This window comes from Oncorhynchus gorbuscha, linkage group LG01, assembly GCF_021184085.1.
Source record: "Oncorhynchus gorbuscha isolate QuinsamMale2020 ecotype Even-year linkage group LG01, OgorEven_v1.0, whole genome shotgun sequence".
In the NCBI taxonomy this organism is placed as follows: domain Eukaryota; kingdom Metazoa; phylum Chordata; class Actinopteri; order Salmoniformes; family Salmonidae; genus Oncorhynchus; species Oncorhynchus gorbuscha.
In genome coordinates, this window is record NC_060173.1 from 70,195,135 (window position 1) to 70,212,549 (window position 17,415).

General features: G+C 42.2%; 1 protein-coding gene across 1 annotated transcript; it reads left to right on the forward strand.

Moving 5' to 3' along the window:
* The first annotated feature begins 8,603 nt into the window (after nt 1-8,603).
* On the forward strand, nt 8,604-17,192 carry klf5b (Kruppel-like factor 5b). The gene is made up of 4 exons (XM_046329071.1): nt 8,604-8,951; nt 11,513-12,392; nt 15,423-15,482; nt 15,898-17,192. Exons 1-4 carry the CDS (start codon nt 8,739-8,741, stop codon nt 16,074-16,076), a joined length of 1,332 nt encoding a protein of 443 aa, XP_046185027.1. The 5' UTR covers nt 8,604-8,738; the 3' UTR covers nt 16,077-17,192.
* The last annotated feature ends 223 nt before the right edge of the window (nt 17,193-17,415 follow it).

Below are 17,415 nucleotides of genomic sequence, written 5' to 3' on the forward strand. Positions count from 1 at the left end.
GATTGATTGATTGCTTCTGTGGACAGGTGCCTTTTATACAGGTAACAAACTGAGATTAGGAGCACTCCCTCTAAGAGTGTGCTCATTACCTGTATAAAAGACACCTGGGAGCCAGAAATATTTCTGATTGAGAGGGGGTCAAATACTTATTTCCTCATTAAACTGCAAATCAATTTATAAAATTTTTGACATGCGTTTTTTGTTGTTATTCTCTCTCACTGTTCATATAAACCTACCATTAAAATTATAGACTGATAATTTCTTTGTCAGTGGGCAAACAGCAGGGGATCAAATACTTTTCCCCCTCACTGTAGGTATTACAGACTAGGTCAGGTAGAGGTTGAACATGTCAGTGAAGGAACTTGCCAGCTGGTCATTGCTTGCTCTGAGTACGCGTCCTGGTAATCCGTCTGGCCTTGTGATTGTTAACCTTGATTGTTAACCTGTTTAAAAGTCTTACTCACATCGCTACAGAGAACGTAATCAAACAGCCGTCGGAAAAACAGCTGGTGCTGGTTCAGTGTTGCTTGCCTCGAAGTGCACTTAGAAGCCATTTAGCTCATCTGGTATGCTTGCACCACTGGGCAGCTGGTGGCTGGGTTTCCCTTTGTAATCTGTGATAGTTTGTCCCATGTGGCAGGGCCTGCAATCTTAGTCCTATATTGATGCATTGTCAATAGTTGGAGTAGGATGATTACAGAGCACCTTACCTCAGACTGTCAGGATTTTATTTTTCTAGCTCACAAGCTACATTCCTTTGCTTTTCATAGCCGATCATTCAGAGTTAGAGACAGCAGGTCTCCAGACCATTTCCGGAGACCTTCTCCCTTACCTCACCTCGCTCATCAACTCATCCCTGACCGCTGGCTACGTCCCTTCCGTCTTCAAGAGAGCGAGAGTTGCACCCCTTCTGAAAAAACCTACACTCGATCCCTCCGATGTCAACAACTACAGACCAGTATCCCTTCTTTCTTTTCTCTCCAAAACTCTTGAACGTGCCGTCCTTGGCCAGCTCTCCCGCTATCTCTCTCTGAATGACCTTCTTGATCCAAATCAGTCAGGTTTCAAGACTAGTCATTCAACTGAGACTGCTCTCCTCTGTATCACGGAGGCGCTCCGCACTGCTAAAGCTAACTCTCTCTCCTCTGCTCTCATCCTTCTAGATCTGTCGGCTGCCTTCGATACTGTGAACCATCAGATCCTCCTCTCCACCCTCTCCGAGTTGGGCATCTCCGGCGCGGCCCACGCTTGGATTGCGTCCTACCTGACAGGTCGCTCCTACCAGGTGGCGTGGCGAGAATCTGTCTCCTCACCACGCGCTCTCACCACTGGTGTCCCCCAGGGCTCTGTTCTAGGCCCTCTCCTATTCTCGCTATACACCAAGTCACTTGGCTCTGTCATAACCTCACATGGTCTCTCTTATCATTGCTATGCAGACGACACACAATTAATCTTCTCCTTTCCCCCTTCTGATGACCAGGTGGCGAATCGCATCTCTGCATGTCTGGCAGACATATCAGTGTGGATGACGGATCACCACCTCAAGCTGAACCTCGGCAAGACGGAGCTGCTCTTCCTCCCGGGGAAGGACTGCCCGTTCCATGATCTCGCCATCACGGTTGACAACTCCATTGTGTCCTCCTCCCAGAGCGCCAAGAACCTTGGCGTGATCCTGGACAACACCCTGTCGTTCTCAACCAACATCAAGGCGGTGGCCCGTTCCTGTAGGTTCATGCTCTACAACATCCGCAGAGTACGACCCTGCCTCACACAGGAAGCGGCGCAGGTCCTAATCCAGGCACTTGTCATCTCCCGTCTGGATTACTGCAACTCGCTGTTGGCTGGGCTCCCTGCCTGTGCCATTAAACCCCTTCAACTCATCCAGAACGCCGCAGCCCGTCTGGTGTTCAACCTTCCCAAATTCTCTCACGTCACCCCGCTCCTCCGTTCTCTCCACTGGCTTCCAGTTGAAGCTCGCATCCGCTACAAGACCATGGTGCTTGCCTACGGAGCTGTGAGGGGAACGGCACCTCAGTACCTCCAGGCTCTGATCAGGCCCTACACCCAAACAAGGGCACTGCGTTCATCCACCTCTGGCCTGCTCGCCTCCCTACCACTGAGGAAGTACAGCTCCCGCTCAGCCCAGTCAAAACTGTTCGCTGCCCTGGCCCCCCAATGGTGGAACAAACTCCCTCACGACGCCAGGACAGCGGAGTCAATCACCACCTTCCGGAGACACCTGAAACCCCACCTCTTTAAGGAATACCTAGGATAGGATAAGTAATCCCTCTCACCCCCCCCCCTAAGTTTTAGATGCACTATTGTTAAGTGACTGTCCCACTGGATGTCATAAGGTGAATGCACCAATTTGTAAGTCGCTCTGGATAAGAGCGTCTGCTAAATGACTTAAATGTAAATGTAAATGTAGTGAGAGAGTCTAAAACAACAGGTCCAGGACAAGGTAGCACGTCCAGTGAAGAGGTCAGGGTTCCATAGCTGCAGGCAGAACAGTTGAAACTGGAGCAGCAGCATGACCAGGTGGACTGGGGACAGCAAGGAGTCATCAGGCCAGGTAGTCCTGAGGCATGGTCCTAGGGCTCAGTTTCTCAGAGAGAAGAGAGAGAGAAAGCGAGAGAGAGAAAGAGAGAGATAGAGAAAAAGAGAGAGAGAATTAGAGGGAGCATACTTAAATGCACACAGGACACCGGATAAGACATGAGAAATACTCCAGATATAACAGACTGACCCTAGCCCCCGACATATAAACTACTGCAGCATAAATACTGGAGGCTGAGACAGGAGGGGTCGGGAGACACTGTGGTCCTGTCCGGTGATACCCTCGGACAGTGCCAAACAGGCAGGATTTAACCCCACCCACTTTGCCAAGGCACAGCCCCCACACCACTAGAGGGAAATCTTTAACCACCAGCCTACTACCCTGAGACAAGGCCGTTTATAGCCCACGAAAACCTCCCCCACGTCACGAACCCGGGGGGCCAACCCGGACAGGAAGATCACTAAGCATGAGCTGATTCCCTCACCTGTGAGAACCATCCTACTGCAGTTTGAACTAGCCCTGACATCACTATTTAGACATTGGGACCACACATGCACTTGCATTTCTTTGTGGATTCTGTCTTACACAGTCTAGTGCATTTTAGAGTTGAAGTACACCCACTACAGATACACAAGCTTGTTTTGAGTAAATTTTTGTTATTATTGTCTCTCACTTTGTCTCTCATGATCTATTCACAAAGTCCTGCATTTTGAACTTGCCCTGCTGTTGCTATTTAGACAAGCTTAGATTGCATTCTGCTAAGGCACTGGTATCTCTCTACATTGGACATCTATATTGCAGACCATGGTGGGATCCTTTCGATACGTCTATGGGGCCTGAGCATACAAATGCTCCTAGAGAGGAGGAATACTGAAGCATGCGTTGATGATTGGTAGTTTACACTTTAGATACTGTACTTCAAATACTGCCTGAGACACCTTTGCTATTTGTCTCCGTACTCAATAAATGTTGAAACTATTTGTGATGGTGTTCTTTGTTCTAATGTATATGTATGAAACATATACTATGGAAAACATGTCTCACACTTAGTCAAGTGGCACTGTTAATTTTTAGAAGGTTAGTAGGAAAGTTAATCATTTAAACCACCACATTCACTGAAACTTTTAGTATTTGAAACTCAAACATTCATTTACCAGCTGCTTTTTCTATAATCCACAGGCTCTTCATCATTCTCCGTACCTTATATTCCACTGCATCCAACATTATGCATGCCACCATAGTATTGTGCTGCTATTTGAGAACTCATCTGGGTTGGAAATCAAACGTATTGCAGAGCACATTGTAGAACTCTTTTCAGAGAAGATTGTGTTGCATAATGTGCAGGCTTTGCCATATGTGTCGGCTAATATGCATACACAATTTGATATGCATCCAATTTTCTAATATGCATCCAATTCTTAAACCTCCATTCTAGGATACATGACACACGCATCTTTCCATGTGTTTTTATTTGGTTTTAATGAAAATTATATGATTGAGTGTTTCTTTAAGCCTGCAACTAGTTACTGTAAGTGAGACATGATTCAAAATTGATTTCACTGACAGAGATAGCTAATGAAATACTAGCTTCCTGAGTAAGCATTGACGTTTACAGTATTAGCTGACTAGGCTAGCTAACTGTAACATTGGCTAGCGTTCAATAAGTTGGCTAAATAGTCAACAGACTTACCTTCTCATATGATCAGGACCATTCGTATTACACGCTGCATATTTTGCACTCAAACAGATATTCATCTTATTTCAGTCTTTGGGAGCTAACGTTAGTTTCTCTTAACACACTGACAGCAGATCATTTCATGTGAGGCTGTGTTTACATACTGTATTAGATAGAAGCAGACCACTTGCTGCCTTCATCACAAAGGGTATGTAGGGGAGTTCTGATTGGTTCCAAGTTAAGCAGTTTGCAAATTTACTTGAGCAGACAGAATGTTGAAATATCATTTTTCTGAGCATTTGTGAATTTATTAATTTTAATTTAATTTAATTTAATTTCACCTTTACTTAACCAGGTAGGCTAGTTGAGAACTGCGACCTGGCCAAGATAAAGCATAGCAGTGTGAACCGACAACAACACAGAGTTACACATGGAGTAAACAATGAACAAGTCAAAAACATAGTAGAAAAAGAAAAAAAGAGTCTATATACATTGTGTGCAAAAGGCATGAGGAGGTAGGTGAATAATTACAATTTAGCAGATTAACACTGGAGTGAAATGATCAAATGGTCATGTGCAGGTAGAGATACTGGGGTGCAAAAGAGCAAAAGAGCAGAAAAGTAAATAAATAAAAACAGTATGGGGATGAGGTAGGTAAATTGGGTGGGCTATTTACCAATGGACTATGTACAGCTGCAGCGATCGGTTAGCTGCTCAGATAGCAGATGTTTAAAGTTGGTGCATGCATGCATATGTGTTTCAGGCTCCTCAGAGGAGGAAGGGGAGGATCATCCTCCCCACTGAATTTCATGAAAATAAAATTGTAAAACATTGAAAAAGTTATCCTTTTCAGATAAAACTATACTAAATATATTCACATGTCACCAAATAATAGATTAAAACACATTGTTTTGCAATGGTCAACAGCACCCTGACAGCTAGCTTCCATCCTCCTCTTCGTACATTGATTTTAAAACAAAACCTAGGAGGCTCTTGGTTCTCACTCCCTTCCATAGATTTACACAGTAATTATGACAACTTCCGGATGACATCCTCCAACCTATCAGAGCTCTTGCAGCATGAACTGACATGTTGTCCACCCAATCAAAGGATCAGAGAATGGATCTAGTATTGAAAGAATACGCTACAGATAGCTAGCACTGCAGTGCATACAATGTGGTGAGTTGTTGACTTTAAGACAGAAAGACAGAAAGACAATAGTTGAACAGTTTTCAACAAATTAATTTCTTCAAAAATGGAGGAGAAGCAAGAGAAAGAGATGTTGTCATTTTCACTTTCACTTTCACTTACTTAGCTAGCAAATGCAGCTGGCTAGTTTAGTTACTCAAACACCCGGCTCAAACAGAGGGATGCTATGTTAGCTAGCGGACTATGACTATCCAACACAACATTGAAACTCTTCTGAGTCAAGGTAAGCTTTTGGTTTTATTAATGTATTGCCACCGGGGCCCGCCGGTGTAAATGCTTACTGACTATACACTGTAACGTTACTGAAAGATTGTAGTGGCTTTACTAACACATTTGTTATATTAGCTATGTTGACTATGACGTTACTTTAACTAATATGGGGACAACAATGTAGGCTGTGTGTAGTGGTTATGACATGGTTTGGCTTGGAAAGGTTTTTTGCCAGGTCACATACAGCTGATGTGTTATTCATTGATGTCCACAAACGAAGGAAAAAGGTGAGAGGAGGAGAGTGCATAGAAGCGAGAAGGAATACAATGTGGCTGCTTTGAAAGTGAACTGTTTATGCGTGGTCAGGGGTATATTCAATACGCCGATTCTGTTGAATAACATTTCTTAAACGGAAGCATAGTGCTCCCGAGTGGCGCAGTGGTCTAATGTATCTCAGTGCAAGAGGCATCACCACAGTCCCTAGTTTGATTCCAGGCTGTATCATATCTAGTTGTGATTGGGAGTCCAATAGGGGGGCGTACAATTGGCCAAGCGTCGTCCTGGGTAAGAATTTGTTCTTAACTGACTTGCCTAGTTAAATAAAATAAAACTCAATGAAACGGGGATAGAAATAGAAATATCACAATTCTTACAATAGAAACTCTTGTTTGCAACTGTTGGGCTAATGATTACACCATAGATAAGCTAGATGCAGGCAAGCATGTGCAAGGCGCTATTTAATGTGTCACTGTCTGTCCATGTGTCACTTTCTGTCGTCTCAAATTTTTCTCTCGATCTGTGTGTACCTACGATGTAAACTTTCATTCATAGGCTAGGTTGAAGCAACCTCATGATGGGTATAGGGAAAATTTGAGTATCATGTAGTAGCCTAAACCTATCGATGTTACATTGAACTGGGTGAATGGGATATGAATGACAGTCATCCCACATGCTGTAATATAAATAAGGCCATGCTCATGAAAAAACAAATGGTCCTCGGTCGTCATAAACAGCACTGACCGTCACTAGTGTGTCTGTCTGTGTGCGTGTGTGTGTGTGTTTATTTGGGTGTTTTGGGCAATTAACTGAACCCTCAACCTGATGTTTTGTATGCTGTGCCAACACATGGACATACCTGTGTTTCCTGTTTTGACAGGTTCCTGCCATTATTCATTGGTTACGCTGTCAAGTCAAGTGTGGGAACTGAATCTGACATGTCACAGATAGTACCTTCCTGTCAGAGTGTTTTATCAAACACCCACCCACCCCAAAATGATAACCTCCCTGTTATTGTAATGGTGAGTGGTTAGCATGTCTTCGGGGTATAATATTTGTGCATCTGTAACTTTCTCACTCATCATTATTGATGATTCATTCAGGACTCTCCGTAATAATGGCTGCATCCACATTCATCTAAGTGTTTAGAAACATATTATATTCTTATGTACAATAAAAGTGACTCCAAAATGACACAAAACATTATTTACCATTCATTTACTTTGGGCACAAAATGATCTGAAACACAACCAAAACTAACAGCAAATGCATCAATGAAATTTGTAGAGTCACAAGCCTGATGTAATCATTGCATGCTATGAATATGGGACCAAATTATTAACTTTTTACTACTTTAATAAACAAATCAGTTAATTTGTCCAAATAATTTTGGTCTCCTAAAATGTGAAATTAAAGTACAATAAGTACTTTAATTTCTAAACGGTTCACCCAATATGAATGAAAATATCTTCAAATTAAAGCTGCCAGTCTGCACTTTAACATCGTAGCGTAGTGTATAATTTCAAATCCAAAGTGCTGTGGTACAGAGCCAATAATTTAGGAGCTCACTGTTTATCATCAATATGTGTCTTAAAATAAATACATATATTTTATTTTGAAAGAATGACTGTCAAACAATTTGCATACAGGGAGGGACAGGGAATTGTGGTCACAATGCGGACACAGTGGACAGATAAGAAACACATTTTAATAGCATGTGTAGATAGATGCATGCCTGAAAATGTGGGCACAATCAGAATGTAGACAAGTTCAGAACAAATGATGAATTTTAGCACCAGGTATAAACAAGACTAGAGTGAACAACTGAGACGGACATAAGGGACAGTTTCCTGGACAGGAGGAACAGTTTGAAACACAAGAACATCTACTAACAAACACACTGACACATTAAATATACAAAGCATTCATCATCACGTCAAACTTCATGGGCCCGGTTTCCTAGACAAAGATTAAGTAGGCTAGGGACAAAAAAAAGCACTGTATCCGGTAACTTCCATTGATGCTAAGTTCAATATTACTTGAATAGGAACTTGTGGGATTGATTCCAAGGACCTGTATAGAATGTATCATCCACAATGGCCCTCAAAAAGCCTGGTGTCACAAAGGAACAACAATGTGCTGCTGAATCATTCATTCACATTCAAGTGTCCTATTTTAGGTCAATACGAAGGTACTGTCATTCTCATATACTGCTGGGGGGGAATAGGTTTTATGTGTCACAATGTTATTTTAAGAGGCTGTGAATAAGTAACTGAATGAATTAATAGGTTTCCCCACTTGAAGTTAATCATCCCACAATCATGTTGCTGCCTTTCCACCTCTTTTGCCTTTTCACTCCTCCCTTCCTTGAAATGTAATGAATGTAAAGGCAAAGCTTCTCAATACTTTAACGTTTATGTTCTGTCTATTCTGCATTATAAACTGGGTGGTTGGAGACCTGGATGCTGATTGTCCAGCCGTGGGATATCAGACCGTATACCAGGGGTATGACCCAAAAATGTATTTTTACAGCTCTAATTATGTTGATCACCAGTTTAAAATAGCAATAAGGCACTAGGGGGTTCGTGGTATATGGCCAATACATGCCCAGCTCCGCCCACACTGCTATCATGCAGTTGTGTAATTTGAGAAGCACATACACAAAACAAGATAGCATATGCAGAATATGACAGCTGCCTGAGCTGCCTGACAGCTGCCTTGAGTTATTTGTTCAAATCAGAATTATTCCCATGATAAATTATTCATTTTGCCCAATTTCGCGGGCTACTGGACTTAACATTATCAGCGTTTATGGCCACTGACTTGTTAACGAATAATGTTTGGTTTGCTCTGGATCAGGACGCTCTCGACAACCATAAACTCGCGGCACCACCACTGGCACGCGGGATGAGAAGAGGAGGAGAAGGAGGAGAAGAAGACGGAGAAGGTCATGGACATGGACAAGTCCTCTACAGCATGAGGAATACGATCAGTGGCAGCTCTTCATTCCACGACTACAATCTGGTACGGTATTCAATTAGAAAGCGAGTTTACAGTTTGAGCAAGTAGATTGCATGGAATCGTTGGCGCACAGCCACAATAACACACCCCGTTTAAGAAGTGAAACGTAGCGGCAAAGAGTGTATTGAACGCTTGGGTATTTGTATTGATAGTCGTACGTAGATGTAACCCATGAGATTTTTGTAAAATAGTACGGGACGTTATTCGCCCACATCACTGTAAAGACAGGTTTTCGGTCTGCAGTAGTCGAGGTGGTATGCAAAATTCCCTGCACCCTGGTTCGTACTGAATTGACATCGGATGTTACTAGGCACACTTTGATATTTAGGCTATAATAATAATAATAATAATAATATATGCCATTTAGCAGACGCTTTTATCCAAAGCGACTTACAGTCATGTGTGCATACATTCTACGTATGGGTATATTATACTATTCTGATATCTAACTGCCAGGCAAAATAGCCTACATGTACAGACAGGTAGATAGTGGACTGAGATGAAGCGTTGCCCCCCATCTCAAAATGTAGGATAGATATGTGCAGCGCATGCAGGTAGCAGCTGGACAGTCTAAAATCAGTCATAGTTCCATCGCCTAGACAGGGGCGCCCAGTCTGGTTTCAGACACTAAACGTAACATAATAAATGTCAATCTGAAAACCCCACAATTGTATTATATGTTATGTTTGGTATGGTTATATAAGACAGATTGTTACTTAGGCAAAAACGAAAGTAGGGTGGCATATAACACAAACGTCTAGCATCCCATCGGTTGCGTGTTTGAATCTCATCTTGGACAACTTTAGCATTTTAGCTAATTAGCCTACTTTTCAACATTTTACACTTTTTTAGCTACTTGCAACTACTTAGCATGTAGCTAACCCTAACTTGAATGAACTATTTTAGCTAACCCTTCCCATAACCTTAACCCTTTAACCTAAATCCTAAACTTAACCCTAACCTTAACCCTAACTCATAGCTAACGTTGGCCACCTAGCTAGAATTTGTAACATGTCATACTTTTAGCGAATTTGTTACATATAATACCAATTGTAATTTGTAACATGTCATACGAAACGAACATCCACAGATTACTACATTCCATACTAAATGGCCTGTGTACATAATAATACTAAATGCTCTGTGACTAGATTGGAGCACTAGGCCTTCTTCAGAAGCCTGGCTACTCTTCAGAAGCCCACCAAGCGAAGTGCACTGGTTCCAGTTGTTTTATCCAAATACTGTACATGTTTCAATATCAGTTGATTGACACATGGAGACAGATATAACATTGTGCAATATGATCTTGTTTTGCGTTGGTCAGCGTAGTCTTAGTATATGCGTAGTATGGATGTGGAATGAATGGTTTTACGAGAGAAGGGTGAATGTAGCTTGTCACAGCTGTTAAAGGAGGAGGACCAAGGTGCAGCGTGGTGTGCGTACATATTCTTTATTTATATGAGCTGACAAAAACAATAAACACTATAAAACAAACAGTGGAACTCTTTGCCCTAAACGAAGACAACTTCCCACAAGAAAGGAGGGAAAAAGGGCTACCTAAGTATGGTTCCCAATCAGAGACAATGATAGACAGCTGTCCCTGATTGAGAAACATACCCGGCCAAAACAGAGCAATACAAAATCATAGAAAAACAAAACATAGAATATCCACCCCAAATCACACCCTGACCAAACCAAATAGAGACATTAAAAGGCTCTCTAAGGTCAGGGTGTGACAGTACCCCCCACCCCCCCCAAAGGTGCGGACTCCGGCCGCAAAACCTGAACCAATAGGGGAGGGTCTGGGTGGGCATCTATCCGCGGTGGCGGCTCAGGTGCGGGACGCAGACCCCGCTCCACCTCTGGCTCACCTCACTTTGGTGACGCCTCTGGTGTGGGGAACTTCTCTGGGGACCCTCTCTGCGGGCCCCGGACTGGGCACCCTTGTTGCGGGCCCCGGACTGAAGACCGTCACTGGGGGCTCCGGGCTGGAGGCCGTCTCTGGGGGCTCCGGGCTGGAGGCCATCTCTGAGGGCTCTGGGCTGGGCGCAGGCACATGACTCACCAGGCTGGGGAGACATACATGGGACCTGGCTCTGGGAGCAGGCACAGGACTCACCCTTGCCAAACCAAATAGAGACATTAAAAGACTCTCTAAGGTCAGGGCGTGCCAGGAGTACTGTGTAGCCTACATGATAAATGTTTCACTGCAGACTGGTTGATGTGAACATGGTCACCACTCTCTCCTTTCACTCCTATGAGCACTGGTAGGGCTACAAAACAAATATAAACAGAGATTAAGCGATGACCCATGCCACACCATGTTCCAGTAGCCTTCACATGGGTCTATTTCAGTGATAGCCCTGTGAATACTTTATAGGCCATTTCAGTGAAGAATTGGATTGTTAGAACTAAGTTATAGTCCTCCTTAATTTTCATGATGTTACAATGTTACAATCATGGATATTCACAAGTTAATGATTTAAAACAAAACTGTATTAAATGTATTAAATGTAACAAAAACTCATATTGAACACTCACTATTATCTATTTTTTCATTACAGGGTAAATCTGAGATGGACAAATATCTGTCCCCTTATCCTCAGGAAGTCCCAGACTCCAGACAGACATCTTTCACAGAGGACCTTAGTTCCCCATACAGCATCAACATGAGCCTTCTCTTCCCTGACATCACTTACCTGAGACCGGGCATATGTCGGCCTATGAGACCCATCAAGACAGAGCCTCTCTCCCACCCCCTCATGCACCCCAGTTGCCACGGCAACCTTGGTCCAACAACCCTTCTAGAAAACCCTGGGCTTTATGGTGCTTCAACAGACACAGGAAGTAGCATGTTCATCAAACAGGAAATGCACACCCTGGACTTCCCAGATGTTCCGTTGTTCCAGCTATTGAACTCTGAGCTAGAGCAGCTGGTGCCTAGTCGTCCAGTGAACTCAGACCTCCACAGAGGGGTCCCCGTGTCCGCCTTGTCGTTCCCTTTCAGCAACGTCCACTTATCATCCCCCCATAGTGCTGTCAAATCTATGGGATGTCCACAAAATGGTGGCTATACTCTGCAAACCCAGTTCGCAAGCCATTCGCAGCAGCGACCAGCCTATCTTCCTCTGTCCCCGCCCAACTCCAAGCCAGGGAGCCCGGACAGAGGGAAAGAGCTGATCCAGAATCTGTTTCTGCCTCCATCCTATGCAGCAAGGATTGCCTCAAATCTGAGTCCTGGTCTTATGCCAGTCCAAAGCTCAGGTCTAGGACTTGTTCAGAGTCCAGGTCTTGGACAAGGCCAAAGTTCTAGTCTTGGAGCAGGCCTGAGCCCCGGTGTTGGGCCAGTGTCCCCAGCATTGGCCCAGACAGGTCCGGGGAGGTGTAACCGCAGGAATAACCCTGACCTGGAGAGGAGGAGGATACATCACTGTGACTTTTCAGGTGAGAAGAACTGACAGGGAGTCTCATTACACTTACAGGCAATAGTGTAGTGATATTTCCTTAGGTGCGGGAGTGGGAATTTTTGAAAAAATAATTCTCATCATTTCTCAATCAAAGTTTGTACTGACAGAATATTATTATAGAATATGCATAAAATGCATCCTCCTAATGTAACGTCTGCCTATGCCAACACATATTGTCTCAAGAAAATAGTATATTTTTAATACCCTCAAACACCAAGTCAGGCATACTTGATTTCTAAATAGGCAATCATCACGTTTTACCGGTAAAATGTACAAACTGCATCTGCATGCCAATCATTTAATGTCAATCAGTTTCATGGGAATGTGCAATTATATCTTCTCTAATTACTGCTTTGTGAGTGAATTAGAGAAGATGGTGTTCAACTATTAACCTTCTTGTATTTTGTTTGTTTCATTCAAAGCATACATAGTTGTAACGACGTTCGTCACTTGAAGAAAGAGAGTCGGACCGAAATGCAGCGTGTTGGTTACTCATGACTTTAATGAAAGAAACGCGGTACATGAAATAACTGATACTAAATACAAAAACAACAAAACGGAACGTGAAACTATTACAGCCTATCTGGTGACCACAACACAGAGACAGGAACAATCACCCACGAAATACAAAGCGAAACTCAGGCTGCCTAAATACGGTTCCCAATCAGAGACAACAAGAATCACCTGACTGATTGAGAATCGCCTCAGGCAGCCAAGCCAATACAACACCCCTAATCAGCCGCGATCCCAAAATAATACCAACCCCAATACGAAATACAACAATAAACCCATGTCACACCCTGGCCTACCCAAACATATAACAAAAACACAAAATACAATGACCAAGGCGTGACAATAGTGGTGCTTGCTGTTGCGTTTTGGGCACATGAGACAAGAAATGTGACTATTCAGCTTCAGCTAACCATCCTAAAATCTCACTAGAAATTAGGTGTTTTTGGTGTAACACAGTGACATTACAGTCCTACTATGCTATTTTATTCGGTACTGTTATGTTAAATAGTCATTCATCACTATGTGATGTTGCGGGAAATATTTTCCAGAAATGTTGTTACCAGCTGCGGATTCTCAAATTGAAAACAGTAAGGGAGCACTACATCCCTCGTGCTCCGGCAGCAATACATCCCTCGTGCTCCGGCAGCACTACATCCCTCGTGCTCCGGCAGCACTACATCCCTCGTGCTCCGGCAGCACTACATCCATCGTGCTCCGGCAGCACTACATCCCTCGTGCTCCGGCAGCACTACATCCCTCGTGCTCCGGCAGCACTACATCCCTCGTGCTCCGGCAGCACTACATCCATTGTGCTCCGGCAGCAATACATCCCTCGTGCTCCGGCAGCACTACATCCATCGTGCTCCGGCAGCACTACATCCATCGTGCTCCGGCAGCACTACATCCCTCGTGCTCTGGCAGCACTACATCCCTCGTGCTCCGGCAGCAATACATCCCTCGTGCTCCGGCAGCACTACATCCCTCGTGCTCCGGCAATAGATATTGCAGGGATGACAAAATTCCTGAATCCCAAATCAACCTCTAGGAGATATGAGAGGATTGGATAGACATTTTGATTTAATATGGCAACAATTCCACCTGGCCTATCAGAGGGGAAGATGGAGGATCCATATTGCTTACACTGGTCCAATACTCTCAGAGCTACACTAGTTTCTAGGGGAAAGAGTCTAGGTGTTCATTTAGAGAATGACTTAAATGTTTCCTTACCTTGAGTCTATGGGTCATGCTCCTCACTTATGGGAGTTACATTTGACAATACGCTTTTTAAAAGGAACATATAGTGGGAGAGAGGCTTTGGTTTGCTGTTATGTCAAAAACTAGTAGCAGATTAGATGATGATGTTTTTGAAACCCATGGAATTAAATCGTAAATATCAAGCAAACAACAATTGGAATAAGGCAGACCCTGTTGTTAACTACCAGCCTTTTTAAATGATTTATTTCTAAGTTATGACCTGGTTCAAATGCTGTAATGTAAGAACAATGTAGTTACATAGGATATACTTGTAAGGATCATGTACCTACCCAGGAGCAAGCGACTTAAAGTGGAACTGACAGTGTTGTAATTATCATGTACCTACCCAGGATCAAGCGACTTAAAGTGGAACTGACAGTGTTCTAATTACTTTGTTTCATATCTGCAATCATAATATCAGCTAAAAATATAACATTCCCAATTTATGCTACAAAACCAACTTCATAAGAGGTTGAAAAACGAGGTTATATTTGACTCAACCTTCCATGACGTAGAGTAAGGCATTGTTGGCAGAATATATGCAGTACAATGCATGATCAATATAATTCACCCTAAAAAACCTTGTGAAGTTTCCCTTTAGTGTAAAATAAAACTCAGTAAGGTATAACCTTTATAATTACTATGTAGTTACAATGTAACAACCTTTGCAGACAATTGGCTTAGGCTTACCAGGAGCAATAAGGATACATTGACAAAGATTCAAACCATTCAAATTCAATTCCACATTTCAGACTCAAATCAATAACTATTTTAGTTAGTAATATGTACCAACACAGGGCGGTAAAAGCTAGCTAGCTAGCTAGCTAGCAAGTTAGCATTATTTACTAATTTAGCTAGCTAGGGAGCTAGCTAGGCACTGGCACAATGTCAATATGTTTTCCAACTCATTCAATAAACATGACTAAATTGTCATAAAACTCACAACATTTCCATTGCAATGTTATTTCACTATTGTTGAGACTTAGATTGCACTCTTGTGCAATTACAAAACTTTAAAAACACAACAAATTAAGAAAAAAATGGCTTGTGGAGTTCCATTTTGGCTGCACAGGAGAGTGTGAGAGGTCAGTGGGATGTCACTAATGCAATGCATGATTTATAATTCAACCGTGACCATTAACTCCACTCTGTTAGATGTAGGATGTTCTTGTTAAAAGCTTATGAATCAATTATAGTTATGTTGTAATGACATACATTTTGTTCCATTCTCTTTCATCAGCATGTAAGAAAGTCTACACCAAGTCCTCCCATTTAAAGGCCCATTTGCGGACACATACGGGTAAGTGTTTTACTGGTAACATTATAAAAGTCCTGTCATGGGTGACCCATATTTTATTTTGGGGGGAGGCATTATGTTATGTTACGAGGCAGAAGAATGGTTTTTCATTCTTTATGCTGACTGAAATATGGCCCGCCAAATGTTGCTGCATGTTGTCGAATGGGAAAGCTGTTTTCAAGAGCGTAAACAAACTAAACCGGTTTGTGTTTTAAGTCTTTATTTCTTTATTCATTTTATTATTGATTCTAATTCATTCAAGAGACTTTTTGATGTTAATATTGAAATATTGTCTTTACTGACCCTATCAACATAAGTAGTATTTTTTAATTATTTAGTTATTACTGTACATTTTATGATGTTACATGATCGTCCCTGTTTCTGCTGTAGTATAATCTAATCCAGTGTTGCATTCTAGGAGAGAAGCCATACCAATGCTCCTGGGAGGGGTGCGAGTGGTGCTTCGCTCGTTCCGACGAGCTGACTCGACACTTCAGGAAACACACAGGGGCCAAGCCCTTCCAGTGTGGTGTGTGTAACCGCTGTTTCTCCCGGTCTGACCACCTGGCTCTACACACGAAGAAGCACCAGAGATAGGGAAACCTACATAAATCATATTTTTTTATTAGATCTAAGTCAAATGAAACATTATATTTAAGTTAATCTCAACACAATACAATTGTGACTGCAACATGGGTGTAGATTTTCCATGTATTTATTTGAGTAAATACTGCCATAGTTAGATTTTTTTTTAGCTCAAAGGTAGATTGAGTCAAGCTATAATGACAAACGAGCTACTTTTAGAATCTCTATGGTTTATCTACAGCAGTTTCCCAAACCTCTGCTCAAGTATCCCCAGCCATTCCATGTATTTGATCTATTCCGGTACTAGCACATCTGATTCAACCAATCATGTTTGATGATGAGTTGACCAGTTGAATCAGGTGTGCTAGTACTGGAATAAATCGAACAAGTGTAACAGTTGGGGGCACTCAATGAGAGGTTTAGAAAATGTAAACCCAGATCTACTGTATCATCGCTTCCTTTTCTACTGAGTATTGGCACTGAAAGACAATATTTGACCATGTATTGCTATTGACATTTAGGTATAACCACCTGTCATTGCTCTAGACCATGTACAAGGGGAAGTCGGAGTATTTTTAAATATAAATTGTTAAAAAATAATCTAATGCATTATACTGATTTTCTAAGTGCCTTTTAAAGCTAGACTCTTTAGTTGCTACATCCATTTTTGGACTCATAAATGAATGACATATAACCATTGATTCTTCAGGTATAATAACTTATAAATGCCTCATGAGCTTAGTTCAACTTGTTTTCCTCCAATGTTTGTAAACAGCATAAATGTGAAACACTGTATAGCCTCCAAACATGGTTAAAACTATACATTTGATGTCATGAATGGTCAGTCCTTACATCTATGTCTATGAATTTGAGTGGTTACATTTCTCCAGCCCAATCCCTTAGATTTTTTAGCAAAACGAGCAGGAGTACGCTTTGTTATTGTTTAATTACGGATTCTACCTGTAATGTTTTATAAATTCATTAAAGATGACGTAAAAGACCAGTCTGGTACACTGTAAAAACAACTTGATTACTGCCTTTCTTGTCTATACAAAAATGTAAGGTACTGTATGTACTGTGTGTTGTAAAATGTATTTTTATCCATGATCATTTGATTAAATACATTTAAATAAGAGATATCATTTCAGGTTACCAATATTTATGTAAGGACCGACGCCGGAGATGAGAAGGTGGTACGGGGAGTTAACATTTAATGCGGAACAGACAGGTAACAGGACCAGCGTCAGCACACGGGTATACAAAGTCACACGAACATTAATGCTGAAGCAGGGAACAGAGCAGGGAACCAGACAGATATAGGGAAGGTAATGACAGAGGTGATTGAGTACAG

What these genes read in the sequence shown, in the direction of transcription:
- klf5b (XM_046329071.1), top strand. Translation starts at nt 8,739, where the DNA reads ATGGCCACTGACTTGTTAACGAATAATGTTTGGTTTGCTCTGGATCAG. An exon ending in ACATCACTGTGACTTTTCAG is followed by an intron (nt 12,393 to 15,422) that starts GTGAGAAGAACT and finishes CTCTTTCATCAG; the next exon opens with CATGTAAGAAAGTCTACACC. An exon ending in CCATTTGCGGACACATACGG is followed by an intron (nt 15,483 to 15,897) that starts GTAAGTGTTTTA and finishes GTTGCATTCTAG; the next exon opens with GAGAGAAGCCATACCAATGC.